The sequence below is a fragment of the Pithys albifrons genome, chromosome 1, assembly GCF_047495875.1.
Source record: "Pithys albifrons albifrons isolate INPA30051 chromosome 1, PitAlb_v1, whole genome shotgun sequence".
Taxonomy (NCBI): Eukaryota; Metazoa; Chordata; class Aves; order Passeriformes; family Thamnophilidae; genus Pithys; species Pithys albifrons.
This window is the reverse complement of record NC_092458.1, coordinates 43,006,135-43,023,944: the sequence shown is the minus strand read 5'-3', so window position 1 is coordinate 43,023,944 and position 17,810 is coordinate 43,006,135. Positions and strand designations below refer to the sequence as shown.

General features: G+C 39.4%; 1 protein-coding gene across 2 annotated transcripts in view; it reads left to right on the top strand.

Annotated features, from left to right (window-relative positions):
• Nucleotides 1–6,670: 6,670 nt before the first annotated feature.
• NDFIP2 (Nedd4 family interacting protein 2) overlaps nucleotides 6,671–17,810 on the top strand; it is a 48,390-nt gene continuing 37,250 nt past the window's right edge. Inside the window, exon 1 of one of the 2 annotated variants that reach the window (XM_071549625.1) lies at nucleotides 6,671–6,854. In XM_071549625.1, the coding sequence (XP_071405726.1) occupies nucleotides 6,819–6,854 (36 nt within the window). In that variant the 5' untranslated portion in view covers nucleotides 6,671–6,818. The remainder of the gene's footprint in view (nucleotides 6,855–17,810) is intronic. The other variant, XM_071549627.1, reaches the window with a different exon arrangement.

Genomic DNA, 17,810 nt, shown 5'->3' with positions numbered 1-17,810 from the left:
TGGCTAGGCCTGGTGGATGATGTGGTGGTTAACGACATTTCTGTTATATTCTGCTTTATTTCTGTTTATATTCTGACATGTTCAAAGGAGACCAAGCTAGCATTACAAGGAACCGCTGCAACACACTGTAACCACTGTGTGGTTTTTAATGCAGTTGCATTACAAACACAGAATAAAAGGGTGGTTCCTAATAAAAGAGGTTTATAATTTATATAGAGCTTTATTTTATATAGAAGAAAATCGATGTGGCATAAAGCCTGTTCAAAAGCTGTCTATATAGGGAACATATACAATGATAGACTGAAAATTATTTTGAACAAAATCACTGTCAGTGCTGTGCAGGTCAGTGCCACAGCATATCTAACTTGAATTATCAGCATCATTTGAATGCTGAAAAGATTATTTTTATTTTATAGCTTTTTCCAATAGATTTTTATATTGTGTTATAAGCATTAGGAGATATGCAAAAAAATTAGATTTACTGAACTTACCATGAATATATATTCAGCTTCTTCCTCTTCCTGTAGGATAGAGACCATACACTGCAGTTAATACTTTAAAGGAATATTGGCAGTACAAGAGCATGGAGTTACTTGTATATCTATTACTTTGTCTTTCCTCTTCTAATTCTATAACAAAATAATTTTCAGAGACCATTAAGGCTTTAACTGTTTAGGGGTTTTTTGGTGTACAACCAGTTTAAAAACAAAGTAGCTTTCAGATAAATGGATTAACAAATGTTTGAAAAATCTTTTTCCTAAGGAATACATTCTAAAACTGTTTTCTACTTAATCACACATTACTGATACTACAAAAATTACAAGTATTACCAAGATCAGAATGGAAATGTCTTGTCCAAATAAAACTTCATAACAGCATTGGATTTCTTTTTGCAGCATCCCTCTTTATTGACTTTCAGTGCACTAAGCCTACAGAAGTCTGTATTTTCTACCATTTCCTCTATTTCTTTTTCCCCCAACATATCTCAAGGGTTTGGGGATTGTTTTCTTGTTCTTTGTTTTCTAACTGGAGGTATTTTCTCACATATTTCCCACATTTCTTCATACTTTGATATATATTTACATTCTTTATTCTGTATTTCAACTTTACTGTCATCAGTTGTATGGATTTTGATTGACTTCTGCACATTCCATTCAACCTCACTTGTCGAATGGAAACTTGCAAGGCATATGGGAATTTTTTTGTTTGTTAAACATTTTATATTTACATAACAACACATGTTGGCAACTGTCAAGATCACGTTTTTATCGTCAGATCTGTAGCTGCAAACATGCTGAAAAACTAGGCCAAATAAAGTTTAAAAAGCTGTAGTTACTTCTTGGCTTTGACATTTGAGACTTTTTTAGGTAGTGTCCATCGTAAGTGTTCATTATACACAAATATTTAAATTATTATACTTTTTTACAAGGGATTTTCAAAAAACCAATTATGAACTCATAGACTTTTAAAAGACAAACTAGTTTTAAAGAGAACAAGTTCAAACTGGCACACACTCACATGTTTACTTCTGTGATTCTTCTGCTTTGAACAGACTTCTCTCAAAGTACATGTGCCTCTCTGAAAAGGTGGGACTTCACAGATCCTTCTTACTCTCTGTTAGATCCTCCTCTGTCACTTGTGTGAAACATCAGCAGCCTTTGCCTTCATTCTTCGTAGTAACATCCAGTTTGTGTCACATTATTTGGAAATATGACTTTTTAAGAAGAATCCACTCTGAGAGACAAGCACACACTGCCTCAGCCTTTATTTATGGACTCTGTACCACTTCCTCTAGATTCATAGCTTACTACACAAAATTGGCTAAGCAATCCTCTTGAAGTGGCAGCTCATTATTCTCTTCTTGTTTTTCTCCTGCAAAACCGCGAAGCTATACTGAAGAAGCTGTATTGCTGCTAATGTGAGCAGTGGCTCCCTGAATTCATATGAAGTACAGCTATGCCTTTCTGGCAGATGATTGTCCTTCACTTCTATGGTCTCCTGTTTTATTTAAGCTTGTGTGCAGCAAAAGTAATTAGTCTAAGTTGTAAGAGAGACAACAGAGATGAAGGTATCTGAACAAACTACCAGCTTAGACAAAGTACAGCTGTGCTATGCACAGCTATGAGGAGCTTTTTAGAATATACCTGAACTGTCTCTGTGACTTAACAGGAAAGAGCTGTGGCAGTATAGAGGTCCATGTAGGTTACAAAATCTGCCCTAGACTAAGGCAAATATTGGAGATGTTTCCCAACCTGAGCTCTGTGTTTCAGTAATGACATTTAAAGCAGTTTCAAATACATCTGCACAGTGTTCGGACATACCCAAAGACCAGATTTGCAAGATTATACATGTGTATATACACACTGCACAAAGATGACAACAAAGTAATTGAAAAACTCTATTCAGCTACAAAATCTTAAAAGTAGCCCAGTGTTGCTGTTACTGATGGCTCTGGCATTGCCTATGTTGTCTAAAAAAGGAGAAGAAAATATGAAGAAAACCAAGCCAAACTCCTGCTATTTCTTTCTAAGAAATTCAGTCCCAGTGGTTTATTTAAGCAAACTTTCTACTTAAAGTAACTATCTAAGTCCGTACAGAGATCACAAATTTTATGCGGTTTACATAAGCAAGAGCATGGAATTAAAACCAAATAGTTTATAAAATGAGTTTGAAAACACTGAGGAAAACAAATACAGTCTATAAAATCACAGTCTGCTTTCAGATCAGTCCATGAATAAATTAGGTACATTAATGTCTTTAGATTTACACCTAGAAAAAAACTATTTATTTCCCACTGAAATAATCTGTATTAGAGGTTTAAAAACACATTCTAAATATGTAAAACAAAGCTACAAAAACTGACATTATGCCCTTTTTTCAGTTTTTTTGATAGGAATGTACAGCTTTTCATTTAAATTCTTTGTATGGTCATGATGATGGCTAGGCTTCATGAAAGAAGATTTGAGAAGGGCTCTCCCCACGTGGGTGCGTCCTTTGAGCCTGCACAGTGGATTTTTTAGGTGAGGCACAGCGTGGGCAGAACTGGCCCCACCCTTTAACTCCAGAGGTTCATCTGCCACGGCCAAGAGAGCTGGCAGTGACAGCAAGCAAAATATGACAGTATGCATAATATTTACTTAAAATAGTACAAAATTGTAAAATAATATAAATATGCAGTATTGATTTTATGTATATTAATATAAAATGAACCTAGGTCTGAAATCTACCTACTCTATAAGTTCCAGAAGAAACCTTAGAAGTTTGAATAGGCTTACACAGGTGAAGAAATGTAAAGATGAATAGCACGCTTTCTTATTTACTAACCACTGATTCAATAATGAATGAAAAACAAGATTAAAACTGCTAACAGTCCTGCACTTCTTGCCTTCATACGTTCAGACTTGTCTGAATTCAGATCCCATCCTTCAAGTCACCTTTTCACAGAACTGGGCTTGCAAGAGCTGTTATTACCAAGAAGATTCTTTTCTTGGCTCATTTGCATGGTGGAACAAAGTTTAAACCATTGTAAACCTGTTGACTAACAGCAATTAAGTTTCTTTTTTCCTAAACCCAATCTGAAGCAATACTTTCTTTTAAATGTCGATTTGAAACCATTTTGACTACATGCTATTTAGAGCACTATTTCTGTTTGTTCTTTGACAAAAAACAATTTTCAGGATTCAGAAAACAGAGCTAACCATTACTGTCATTGTAGGCCCTTAAGTTTAAGAAGGTCAAACTAAAAAAGTAAACCTTAAAACTAGCATTGAAGTGTTTTAGTCAACATGACAGTCAACATGACTTGTTCATCTAAGTAATAAAGTCCTAACAATTCTGAAAGACATATTTCTTACATTCACTATATATTCTGTACAAGGGAGTAGAAGACAGACACGGACTCACTGGAGAGAGTCCAACAAAGGGCCAGCAAGGTGATGAAGGGTCTGGAGCTTATCTCTTATGAGGAAAGCCTCCAAGATCTAGGGTGCTTCAGCCTGGAGAAGAGAAGTCTCAGAGAGGTATATAAATACCTGAAGGGAAGGTGCAGAGAGGATGGAGCCAGGCTCTTCTCAGCAGTGCCCAGGGACAGTACTAGGACAATGGGTCCACACAGAAACATGGGAGGCTCCTTCTGAACATCAGGAAACACTCTTTATTTTTTTCTGTGAGGGTGAGTGAGCACTGACCTAAGTTGCAAAGGGAGCCTGTGGATTCTCTATCCTTGGAGATACTCAAAACCCCTGCAGTCCTGGGAAGACTGCTCTAGGAATCCCTGCTTGAGCAGGAGGGTTGGAAGAGATAGCCTCCAGAACTGCCTTTCAACCTCAACAATTCTGTGATTCTGTGGTTCTTTGATTCAAAGAAGCCTTAGCGCTTGCCAATTACTTTGCATTATAGATTAATATTATGCCATAGTCAAAACCTCTGGAACCAGTTAAATTAAAACATACAGATAACACTATTTTGAAAATACAAAGATCTGAAAGAAATGCGTGACCTTCCTCTTTTAGCCTTTTACCAGTACAATGACATAACTTCTTATCCAGTTACATAGCTTAAAAAAGGTGAGATGCTCCAGAAACAATAAGAAGCAAAAGAAGAACATATTTAAAGCCTAAATTAATCACATGTCCTGTTTGATGTAAGTACCATAAGTACACTGATAATAATCCCGAAGAAAAAGAAGTTGGGTCTTTGTACATAAGTTGTATCACCCATCCAAAATCTGTCCCTAGGTATGAAACTCCCACACCACACACCACTGTAGTATCTCTACTGAATCTATCTGTGCCTCTACTGACCCTTTTACCAAGCACTATGGAATATTTTCTAATTTCCCTATTAAATACACTTTAGTTCTTGCTTACTGTCCTTTTGTCCCTTAAAAGACATGAATTGCACAAGTTCAGAACTGAAGCTTCCATCTTAATAAATGCTTACTCAATTGTATTCCAACACTTATGGTCTCAAATTCCATTTGGCAGCTATTAACTAGAGCCCAAGTCAGAGCTTGTAGGACAGTGTAGTGCACAGAACTGCGATGCAACACTTAAAAAACTGTGGAGATCAGATGACAATTTGTTGATGAGATGCCACATGCAACACATTAGAAACAGTTTACTCTAGAGATACTTGTTGCTAACAATATACAAGATGCTAGAAGTTAAACTGATTACATGAATGGTCCAGTTTCCAAACCCCATACATTCTGGCAATATAATGAAGAGATTTTCCTTGTATTTGGTAGCTGAAGCACACTGCAATATTCTGTACAAACTTTCTTAAACTCAAGATGACCTTTACTAATAACTGTTCCTTTTAAGAGAATAATTAAACAGAAACATCTGTTATGTATAGAGGTAAAGAGGAAAAAGGAGAAAATCTTGTTAGGAAAACAATAACATTAATACATTTCTAACCTGTATTTCTATGCAAACTTTGTGTTTGAACGGCTAGGGCTTTTGATGTGCAATGGAGTTGTTGCATAGGGAACGTAAGAAATGCAACAAACAGAATAGGCTTGAACTTTCCAAACTTTTTGTTTGTTTGCTTGTTGCGTTTTTTGTTTGTTTGGGTTTTTCTTTGTTGTTTTTTTTTTGTTTGGTTTGGGTTTTTTGTTTGTTTGGATAGCTTTACTAACTGCTGCATTAGCAAGATAGGGGCTGCAAGCAAGGTCCCAGGCACACACAGAGTCTCACGCTTCCAGCTCCTCCTCTCTTATAATCCTATGTTCCCTCCCATCCCCATTTAGAAGCATAACTGCGAGCTCACTCTCCGCTTCTCTGCCCTCCTACCCACACATAGTGGGACTTCACTCCCTCAAGTCCTCAGCCAGCTCATCAGTGATGAGTGCCTGCACAAAAACACTCACCCTGTTGCTCAGGTCAGCCTCCACACTAGCAAGCAGCCTACATAAAGGTAATGACCTGGGCTGCAGGGTGAGGTTCTGTGTGCTGCCCATTAGCGATAGCAGGAAGCTGCTTTCATGAGAGCATTTGCTTTGCAGATCAGTTGTGCTGCACCCCATGCAAACACTCCTCTCCACTGCAGCCAAGAGGGGCATTTATGGCTGTCCTGAGATTGTTGCGTGCTGCAGCTACACATCTGGCAGCTTGAGAACCTAGAAATGAGTCAGCCTCATCTGATACACCTCTGTGGGTGAAGGCATTTTTCACTGGTTTTACTCCAGGAGGTCATAAGCATCTAAAGATTTACAGTTTTAGAGGAAGAGAGAAGAAACTCCCTTGTCATAGAATAGTGCTTTGCATTCACAAGAACAGCAGGTAAGCTGGCTCATGACCCTTAATTACTTTAGGTAGATCACTATTCAAAATCTCTCTCTGTGTCCCTAAGATGCCTTCTGGGTCATATCGTACTCCTCGGCCCATGTTAAGTACCGAGGCAAGGTCCTGGCCTTGGCACTTCAGAGCCTCACAGGGCAGAGCTGCAACGCCAGGAACGCGGCAAGAAGACCCTTCCTGGCAGCTCTGAATGAAACGCAGGGAGCGGAGCAACGCCAGGACCACGAGGCAGAGGAGGACGAGGACGAGGAAGCCAAACATTCCCAGCCCTGCGGAGGGAGAGCGCTTCTGTTCCGGCGGGCCGGGCCGAGCCGGGCGGGGGGCGGTGCCTGTGGCGGCTCCGCCGCCGCTGGGGCGGGCGGGGGCGGCCGCAGCGAGGCAGGGCCGGGGCGGCGGCGCCGGGCGAACGGGCGGGGGAAGGAAGGAAGGAAGGCAAGAAATAAAGAAGGGACGAGTTGGACGGGGCCGGGTCGGAGGAGCTGCGGCCGCGCTCTTGTGTGTTCGCGGGCGGCCAGGATGGATCACCATCAGCCCGCCAGCCGCTACCAAGTGGTGAGTGCGGTGCCCCCGGCGAGGCCCCCCTCGGCTGCCGCCACCTCTCGGGCACTGTGCGGCCGGGGCGCCCTTCCCCCGGCCCCGCTCCTCGGCAACCCACCCCCTCACCCCCCCGGGGCCCTGGCGGGGACCGCCGACGATTCTCCAGCGCTAAGCACTGCCCCGTGTCCCACGGAGCGCCTCCGATAGCCGGGCCCTTCCCGGACGGCGAGGGCTGCCCGCTCTCGCACTCACGGCCTCGGAGGGGCGGCTGCCCGGCCCGCTCGGGCAACAACCTTCGCCGCTCCCCGCGGCGGGCGGGCCCGGGCCGGGCCCAGCGGGTTTTCCCCAGCGCCGCCACCGCCCAGGACGCGGTGGCGGCGCGGGCAGAGCGCGGGCAGAGCGGGAGAGCCGGTGCGGGGCAGCTGGGGAAGGGGCAGAGTTAGTTGTGTCTGGTTAGTACGTGCCGGGCAGTGAGGCTCTGACACCCTGTGATTTCTAATAGCCCGTAACTGTCTGGCACGGAATGCAGTGTAAGGCCTGGGTGGAGCGAGCTGTAAAATGCAGGAAACTGACCTTCAGCTAGTCTCTGTGTGTGTGTGAGTATGCACACTGTCTTAGGAACAGTCTTCAGTGCTTTGCAGTTCACTGAAACCAGTTTAAATGCCCATTCTTTCGTTCCTGAATTTCACTCCATTTAGGATGTAAAGATTTTCTTCCTGCCTAAATTGACTGTCCTGCTTGTTTTTCACAGTCATTAGTTTAATGTCAATTATACTCAAAATGTATAAGCTGTCCAAATTATTGGGTGCAAAAACAACTTAGATGCACTTAGTGACCTCAAAAGCTCAAATTTTATTGTTCAGTTCCTTGTACTTGATGGCTTTGTTGTGAATCTGAAGGTATGGAAGTCTGAAATTTTTGCAACTGTCTGTAATTAAAACGTCTATTGCAATCTGCTGGCTAAATCCTGATTTATTTATCTTTGTGTTTTAAGGCTTGAGCAGTGAAAAGAATGTCCATATTTCTGTGCATAAGTAAATACTCATATTCAGATTCTTCCTAGGTTATGATTTAAGAAAAAGTAATGGCAAGACCCTTTATTGCATTTGGAATATTTATTTGGATAGTCTTACAGCACTGGAAAGTTCTGTGTGCTTTTGGGCCCTTATATACAGGGATTGTCATGTAGCTGATGAACACACCAAGCACCCTGTGACTTCTCACGAGTGACAACATGTGCCTTAAGGTTGCCAGTTGGTTGCCAACTGCTTTACGGGTCAGTTCTTTCCAGCACACTTCTTTCCTGCACAAATCTTCCATAACTTGAAATCAGTAGGAGTCCTAAAGTCATTCCTTCACTGCAATGGATAATGAAAATGCTGGCAGACCATTTTCTCAAGAGCCTACAAATATTATCTTCCCTGAGGCCTGAAGTAACCTGGGTATATTTTAAAAGGCCCTAAAAGTATATGCTGTTAAACTTCAGACAGATAGAAGGAAAACTTTAATTCAGTTCCTCAGAAGAGTTAAAAAACCAAAACATTAAGATGAAATGAAGAAATGGTTTGACTGTTTCTGTGGTATGTTTGTTAGTAGCTTTCAGTGCTGGTGCTGGTGCCCAATTTGTAGCACTTGTCAATTTGTCTCACTGAATTTTGTTACAGAAGTGTTCTCTGAAGCCTTCAGAATTACATCAAATAAAATGTTGAATTTTTTGTGAATCAGTCTGATGTACTCCAGAGCTTAAAATATGACCTTACTGTTTATTGTCCCATAGGAAAGAGAATGTTGTTTTATTTTCTTGGTTATATCTGACTGGTAGAGATTAAATTTTTTGTTATGTTATTAATTTACTGGTTTGGGTCAGAGAATGGAAGGAGCAAGGAAATTGCAGATATACTTAATTATAACTTGATTATTTAAACATGTGATCTTAAGCATTGTGATGTATTTGCTTTCATAATGGCTGTGATAGGTACTAAGCAAAAGATCACTTCAGATTTCATGGTTGTGTCCTAGTTGTTAAGGATAAAATATAGAAGAAAGAGGGCTTAATGTGGCTAATATTACATTTTATGCATTTAGTTTTATGAATATCCAACTCCTTAGTGCTAAGCTTATGAAATCTGTTCAGTTCAGCTGTGCTCACTTGCTCATTCTATGTCTCTTGTTTTTTTCCTCCCCCTTCCTCCCGTCAATAATAATAATAAACACTTGTACCCATTCTGCCTTTACTTCTAATCGATCTGTTTGATTCTATTCAGGGCAAGTTCTCATCTAAATAGAAAAAAATTATAGGTGTATATTATTGAAAGAATTACTGACTTACGTTTCTGTACCTGGCAGTGACAGTAGCACTTCAGTGAAGTTGAAGGAGTTCTTTCTCTTTTATTTGTGAGTTTTCCATGTAAATTAAACGGCAAGATGGTTAAGATTGGCAGGCAATGTAGTTTTGAGCTCTAGCACAAAAAGCCAGTTTTATGACTTCTTATGAAACACAAAATGTGTGAGCATAAAGCTAACCCTCAGCTTTTCTGTTTTATTTTTATCCTCTGTATCGAAAATAGCGCTAAAGCTTAGTTCTGTGTCTTGTTTTTCCTTATGTGTCTGCCTTTTATTTACAAAGCAGTTTAAAAATGTTCAAACCAGGCAGCTGGTAAAAGCTGGTACTTGGAATTGCAGCAAAGTAAGTGTTGTGAGCACAGAGCAGGCAGTACGTCAGCATTACGTAACTATCTGCCGCGGGCGTGTGTGATTTGTATTGCTTTGTGCCCCTCCTTTTTTGTCCTCTCTTCATAGGACAAAAAGACGTCTAATTGATGGGTAAGAATTTGTCATGCTTCCCTTCAGGAATGTGACATTAGAAGAAAATTAACCAACCTTTGTTGTCTTGCTTTACTTCCCTTTTCTTTTTCCCTTTTTTTTTTGTCCTTAGACACTTGCATCACTGCAATCCTGTTGGTAAACGTGTCTTAAATTGTACGTTCGACATTCCTTGTAGGTATAGTCAGTTCATCTGTGTCATTTCCTTACCGTATTTTTCTATTCCTTCCCCTCTTCATCTTTTTGTTGGATAAGGCATCAACTTTAGGAAAATTATAATAAAAATTCTTCAGAGATCTTTCTTATAATTGTTTTGCCTTCTAGCTCTTGGTCATCTGACCTCAATTTGTGCATTACTACCTTGTTTGAAATGTCTGCTCCCAGTCCAGCCTGTTTGCAGAAAAAGTGATTGGAATGGTGCTTTGCGAATCTGTACTGAAACAAAGAAAAAGAAATGCAGCTATTTTCTGCAGTGCATAAAGCTGAGTGAGCAACTGAGCATTAAAGCTCAAGATTGCTTTTTTTACTGTGAAATGTGGTTTTCCGGATAACTGAGTCATGAGGGAAGACTTCATGTACATACGAATGATTTAGGCATGGAAATCATATTAAAGGCTGCAGGACTTAGATGCTGTACTGCTCAAGAATTAGAATAAATTCATTGCTCCCTCTAGTCTTTCTTGATTAAAGTTTTGGGCAACCGATTTGAGGTCAGGTAGTGATGAGTTTTGTCAGAGCTAGGTAGGTAAGTGATAAAATGGGTAGGTAACACACAAGGTTGGATGGAGCCAAAGGCAGCAATTCACAGGGATGTCAGTTTAGCTTTTACTGAACGTGCCATTCTGCTGTAGCACTTGGGCTTGGTGGGGTTTGTATCTGACGTGTGAGACAAGACCTGAGATGGCAGCCTGCTGTTATACAGTGCTATACAGGGATAAAGAAATTCGAGGGGGGGTTCTTTTGAGAGGTGTATAAATCTTGTGTGAATGTAAGTTGTGTGTGCTTTTCAGAAACCAGGTTAGGAGATAAAAAATTGTACTGTAAACACTTAATCCTAGAACACAAACTCAATAAGCTTTATTTTCTCTATTTGTTAACGTCATTGTTGCTGACTCTTTACTCTCACAATGTTACCTGGTTAAAAACCTTAAAGTCAAGTTGTCTTTATACATCTCATGAAAGTCAACCTACACAGGAAATGTGAACAAAGAAAAATCTCTTCTTTCCTTTTGTTTCAGGGGACTGAGCCTTACAGTGATTGGCAAATAAAGTCACAAATATGGTTTATTCTACACCTTTGATGTAAAACTGCTACATTATATCTAGTAAATTTTCTACAGTATTTATTGTCTTAGGAAAACTCTTATGTAATTGGTGTTACTGAACAGATCAGGTTAGCTTAAGTTAGGGAAATTCTGTTGCTTTACACAGATATGAGATGTCATAATTGGAAGATAAAATATTGAATCTAGAGGGCTAAGTTTATAATACTGAAAAATACTGAGTAAAGATGCATTAAGTGGTGTGTTACTGTTGCTTGCTTGTGGTGGTTGCACTGATATTCTTAATCTCAATCACTGAAGGTTCAATTTTTTGTGGCACTGATTTTTGACATAAAACACCTATCATAGACTTTTAATAGTTCAGAAAAGGAAATGAGGATCTCCTGAAATGAGGTAAATAAATAATGCCTTCAAGACAATGGTTTGTCCTTACTTTTTAGTTGGTTTTTGTTGTTTTTTTAAATGCAATAATAGACATTTTAAATTTTTAATTTATTTTTGTAGCACTTTTGCCTGTGAAAAATTTGTCTATTAAGCAGTAGGTTTTTTCTTGAAGGAATACCTTTAATGTTTTCATAAATATTTTGCCCTGTTTTTTTATGAAGAATCCTGCTGCAAAGAAGAAAAATTATAAATGTTGAGACACGTTTGCAGGTACAGTAGTAATGCAGTTAATAGAACACATTTGACATTTTTTCACTTTTTAGGTAAGGTTCTCAATACTTTCACATTTTATACAAACAAGAAAGCAAACCTCAAATGTCTCTGTGCTGGCCAGATACAATTCTTTCTTTCTCTTCCTGTTTGTAAATTTAAAGCATGGTGGTTTAATTTGGTGTATTGCAATCACTGATTTTTGAATCTTTCTTTGGAAGGCCGCACATGAAACATCCAGCTTTGCAGCTGATGTGTAGGAATAAACACTGCCTTACTAGTACATGAGGAATATCAGCAGTTACAATAGTTTTCTGTTTTTTCACGAGGGCAGAGGTTGTGGCATTGTGGGCAATTGCCTTTCTTTTTGGCATGAGCGCACAAGGATATAACTTATGTTGCACGCCAATTGGTTTAGTTATAGAGGGCACCAGTTTTACCATACTGAACAAACAACAACAAAAAAGTATGCATAACCAGCAAATTGTGCCTGGGTTGCTCCACTCAAGTTTTTCTGCAGAGTTGTTGATGGGCCACAGTCTTAAGGTTGAATCTGTGCAAGGGTATTGCAGGAGGAGAGGCTGGACACAGTGGCCTTTCTGGTGACAGCAAGCTGTTGGTGTGGCTAAACCTGTCTTGTGAAACTGGGATTTTTGGGTTCTTGAAAGATGCATAAAGCCCAAAGAAAGAGGTACCTGATCTGCACAGTGACACAAATTCAGGTAATGTAGAAGGGCAGCTTCAGGCTGTGGCATGCATGCCACATCTAATGATTCCTCTAATCCTATTGGGAAAGTTCAGTAAACTCAATAAAATGCCTTCAAATAGCAGGGTTCTTAGCAGAAGAACCTCTCAGCTGTGTTGTGGCCAAGCTGAACATCATAGATGTTCTTTTCATGCTAGTTTAAAAAGGAGAAACTGTAAGCACTCTCTCAGCTTGTTTGTGTTTTAAAAATGTGATAGGAACCGTATCAGGATAATCTCAGAAGTCAAGTGCTACATTCATACAAAATGTTAGTAGCAGTCTTCTAGATGGGGAAGATGAGCTACTTTTGACAAATAGCTAATTCTAGGCTTATTTTGAAGTTTCTTCCCCATGCCACGGTTGAAAAAACAAGGAAGATGTGGCAACTGGTAATGTCACCACACCAAACTTTCTGAGATGTCAGTGCTCAATTTACAGTCATAGATTTGAGTATTGTGTTAGGTTTTGTAGACTCAAACCTCTTCCTAGAATTCAAGTGCGTCAGCTACTTTGGAAAGGGAACTGAACAAATGGATGTATACCAATTCACTCAAATTAGGGAAGCCATTTTCAAATGAAGAGGAAAAGTAATCCTAAGAGATCACGAGTAAAAGAAGAATGGAAAAAATTGACAGCTTTTTAGGTTGGAGAGACACTACCAACTTTTCCTACTGAAACTGAGCTACTGTACAGCCAAGCCTGTGGGTTTGAGCTGCCTCAGGCTTAGGTCTCCCACTTCCTCGACAAGTACTGTCACAACTAGCTGATTTTAGTAAAATGGGTACCCCCTTCACCAGCTGGGCGTTGAATGGAAATGACTAACTTTTTCTGTTTGTGCTGAAGTAATGTCAGGCTTCCACAGCCTGCACTCAGAGCATGTGTCAAGCTCTGAGATTTACAGTGAAAGTGGAAAATATATTTTCATTTTAATATTTAACTTTTTATTGCACTTATGTATTGTTTCCATTATTGCAGGCTAAGATTAGCCTAAAACCAAAGTAGTCTAACTTACTCCTCAATAATTCTACAGCCAAAACATGAGATACTGAGCCATCCCCCCCCACCAGTCTCATCCCTGGCTGTGCCCCCAGCTGGGTTTGGAATGGATGGAACAATTTAGAAAAAAGTCCTGCAGACTTTGAGTGATGTAGACACAATAAAATCTGGTCAATAAGCTGTATATTACTATTTCTGTTTGTAAACCTGTTTTTCTTAGAGTTACTAGGTGCTTGGAAGAGATTTGTTCTATTCCTTCTTGTAAAAAGTGGATTTCTAGCAGAAAAAAAAAAAGAAAAAATTTGGTCTCGCTACTGTTGTGTAGTAACTTAACATATTCACTAACACAGTTTGTCCATTTTAGCTTTGAACATATTTTAGCTTATCACATTAATCCTCTTAATGCTCACTGATTGTTGGTGTAGGAGAGGTCGGAATCGTGTCCTTGGCAAAGATGTATATGTAGCTAGAACTATTGAATGTGCTTTTGCTTTTCCTGTATTAATCTGAAAAGGTTCTATAAAGCAGCCTTGAGGAAAGGTTATTGAGAAGAGGATGCTTACAGTAGCAGTTATCTCCTTATTGCACAAATAAGTTGAGGGTTCTTTTAAAGGGGCACGAGCTTGTAGTTAAACATTACTCTGGTGATGGTTAGTATAATGAACTCTTGCCATCTTTGAGGAATGGATGGTGGATTTGATAAAGCATGCAACAATTGGGTAAGAGTCTTGGGTGATACTGAGGCCAGTTGTCCATATTGATCGTGGTACTTTGAATCAACTACCATATTTTGAAATTTTACAGAAACAGTCTGTGCTGGTTTAAAGGTAAACTGGTTGGAGAAATGAACCCCACTCAAGAGAGATTACATGTCAGAGTTACAATTTACTAGAAACATTACAATAAATATAATGATAAAGAGAAAAAAAAACAGTTTTAACCCACAAAGACAGATGTATAACCCAGCACCCTGGGACACAAACAGAATGGTGTTCATTAGTCCCTGTGCTGAATGCCACATGGTCCCCCCGAGTATAAAGTAAATGGAAAAGAAAACGTGCTGCTGAGGATGATGGTTGCAGTCTGGTCAAGAGTGGCAGTGGCAGTCCTGTTGAGATTCTGGTCCTCCTTGATCCAACAAGTGGTACCAGAATTCCCAAAACCTGAGGATTATATATGTCCAGGTGGGAATGCCCAGTACCTCCCCCAGGGTGAGGAATTTCACAATTTACTCTGTGGGTCATGGAATATTTTGGAGCCTTTGATGGTTTAGGTCATTGCAACTGCCTCTTGTATCTGTCCCTAATGGCCCATTAGCAGACATGACCCCTCAGGCTTGGTGTGAAGGTGCTGTTGTCTCTGGAGGGGAGTTATCACAGTTGAGTTACTGGTGTGAAGACAGAAACATTTCCATGCCTTGCAGAGTTCCTTAACAGCCAGCTTGTAACCTGGGGTGTCAGATGTGCCCTGGGCAGATGCTGCAAATGATCCCTTATTGAGAATTGCATTCATGAGAAATGATGTGGAGGGTGTAGATTACACAGTTTTCATTATACCCAAATAGTGATAAACTTGTCCCAGCTGCTGTAACTGGGACACAGTCAAGGTATATTTTAAGCATTAAGAGTCTTAATTGAAATATCGAGAGTGGTGGTTACAAAATTGACTTGCATCAAGTGCATGGAATAAATGGTTAGGAAAAAGATTTGCACAAGCTGTTTACTCTTTAAAAACTTGTTCCAAAGTCTATATGCATAATTTGAGCAAACAAGCTGGCCACAACTGATGTTGAACAGTTGTTGAACAGTGTGGCTTATGTTCCTTTCTCAAGTGCCTCAATCTCTAGTACCTTTTTTTTTAATTAAATACTTCCTTTGATTTAGTGATAGCACTGATTAGGTTGTGTTCTCCTGTCTTTTGAAAAGGTGAACTTCCTGGACTGCTGCTTTTTTATTTTGTTATTCTGGGGTTTTTTAGCTGCTTTGAAATCAAACAACCTGCTGGAAAGTGCCTGCTTTCAGATGTGTGTTTCATCTGTTTGGCAATTGGGAGGTCCATATAATTGTCCTTCGGGCCACATATTTGTAGGATTGCTTTAAAATGCTCAGTCAGCACCCTTTAATAGTAGGGTTGGAAAAATTCCATACTACCTGTTGAAACATAAAAATGCTTTCTTTAGATGAAGAACCTTCACTTTTTATTGGTGTTGTGCGAGTTGTGTTTGTCACTGCTACTTAACTTTATTGAAGCTGTGAGTCCTATAGTGGATGGAAGGAAAAGAAGATCACAGATCAAAATGATGATATTTGCAGAAGAGCCCGTTCTTGTAATGCGCAGTGTATTCAGCTGGTGTTATGCATGTGCGTGGTTTTTTTAAGCTGTTGAAATTTGTCTGTATTATTTCTATAAATTGAGAAGCTTGAATACTCTATTTGCAGTTAGTAAGAAAATGAGTTATGCTGAAAACGTCAAGCACGATTGACCCACTAATAAGAAGAGAGCTTGCTCTTGCTGATTAATAATAGCCTCTCATTTATATTTTATTTAGTTATTGATTTCACTTTGACCTACTAGGTACTGTAGAGTAGGAAACTATTTTGCTTGACTAGCTTTATTTAAGTATATATGTGATAAATCCTTGGGCTGTTGATAAACTTGAGACTTTTGAATTTTTATGAAGAATTTTTAAAGACACTTATGCATGGTACAGGAGACACAAATTAGAGTCCTTTTTTCATAATTCTATCAAATCAGGGCCTTAAGGTGAAGCTGTGTGCTGCTTCTGCAGTTCAGTTTCCATAATACTTCTTCAGGAAGAAACTCTTTATCTTTGTTACTCCCTTGTAAAACAGTTTATTGCTTTAAGCATCCTCCTGCATTGTCTGTTGTTGTGCTTGAGTTTTCCCATTGTACTTTAAGTAAAATATGCATATTTAGAGTAATATTTATATTTTCCAATCAATGTAGAATTCTGTAGCTGATGCGAATGTAGGCTAAAATGGAAGCTGGAACCAACCACTGAATATTGAGTTTGCTATTGGTGACAGCCCTGATCCATCTTCTAATTTTACAGGCTTTCCTTCACCTCTGTTTTTACAGTTTACATGTTGGGTATGTTCTTTGTGGCTTTAGAGTGACTGGAATCTACTTTCTATACTGATTCTATAAAGCTGCTGATAAAGTAAAGACAACCTTTTAACTTGCAGTCCTGTCACTAGTGGTTTGCTGAAGCTGTTGATTAGTGGCAGCTGCCAACACATCCTGACGAAACATTGTGCATCACCAGGGAAGGTAGTGAGAATGAACAGGAAGCTCTGTATGCAACGTGGGACCTGCCTGTATATTGGGTACTGTACACAGTTTTGGCCTCTCACAAGAGGAGCCCAGAGGAGCTACAGAAGGTAAAGGGAAGCAGACATTATAAAAGTGGTGTCTGAAATGGGTGGTGAGAGTTGGAAGTGATCAATGCTTATAGAGTCACCAAGGCAGTGGATGGAGCAATTATGGAGCTGTTATACACCTAAGTGTGGGATATTAAACTGGAAAGCACTCACTGAGGTTTGGTTTAGAAAAGAAACTACACAGGAAGAAGCGAACATATGCAGTTCATTAATACACAAGATTTTAGGGGCAGATAACACTATGAGATTCAGGAAAACAAATTCACGTGTCAAATCCATATGAGATGCAAATGGCATAGGCAGAGATGTACACTTTACCAGCTGTAATATAACTTCTGTGAATGGTGGGGAGTCTGAGGAAAATGGATGGCAAATAAGTGACTAAGGCTCATGTGCAGTCCCTCTGTCTCTTGATGATTGTGTTGGAGACAGAACACTTCCTTAAACTGTTTTTTTTAGTGTCTTTCTTACTTCTGTCTAGAAAGCATTCAAGGAAGAGAGGCTCATTTTATACTTTGTAGAATTTAAAGACCATCCTCAAGCTGTTCTTGAGTTATTATTTGACAAACAGAAGGCTACATGATAGGTGGTAATGTTTTTAGTAACTTCTAAATTTTAGAGTAGATCAGAGTTGCAATACCTCATTGTGTACAGGCTCTAGAGTAAGGATTTAACAGCTTTTTTCCTGGATTTTTTTATAGTCATGCATGAAGATTTGAAAATGTTGGTCCTAGCCATAGTCTTTATTAGTGTTTAGCGATACCAGGTTTTTGTTGGCAAAAACTATTAATTCCTATAACTATGCAATAGGAAAAACTAGGAAACTGTGCCCAATTTATAATTTTACAGTAAATATGAAGTATGTATCTGTTTGGATCATAACAAAATTCCAGTACTCAGAAGTATTGCTGAATAATTCTTCAGTAGAGAACAAACATAAAAATTGAGAGAAATTGATAGATTTTAAAGAATAAGCCACAGTTCTAGTAGCATTAGTCTTAGAATTTTTACTTTTGTGAAAGAGTTCATATATTTACACAAGGTATGTTCTCATATTCACTTTACGAAT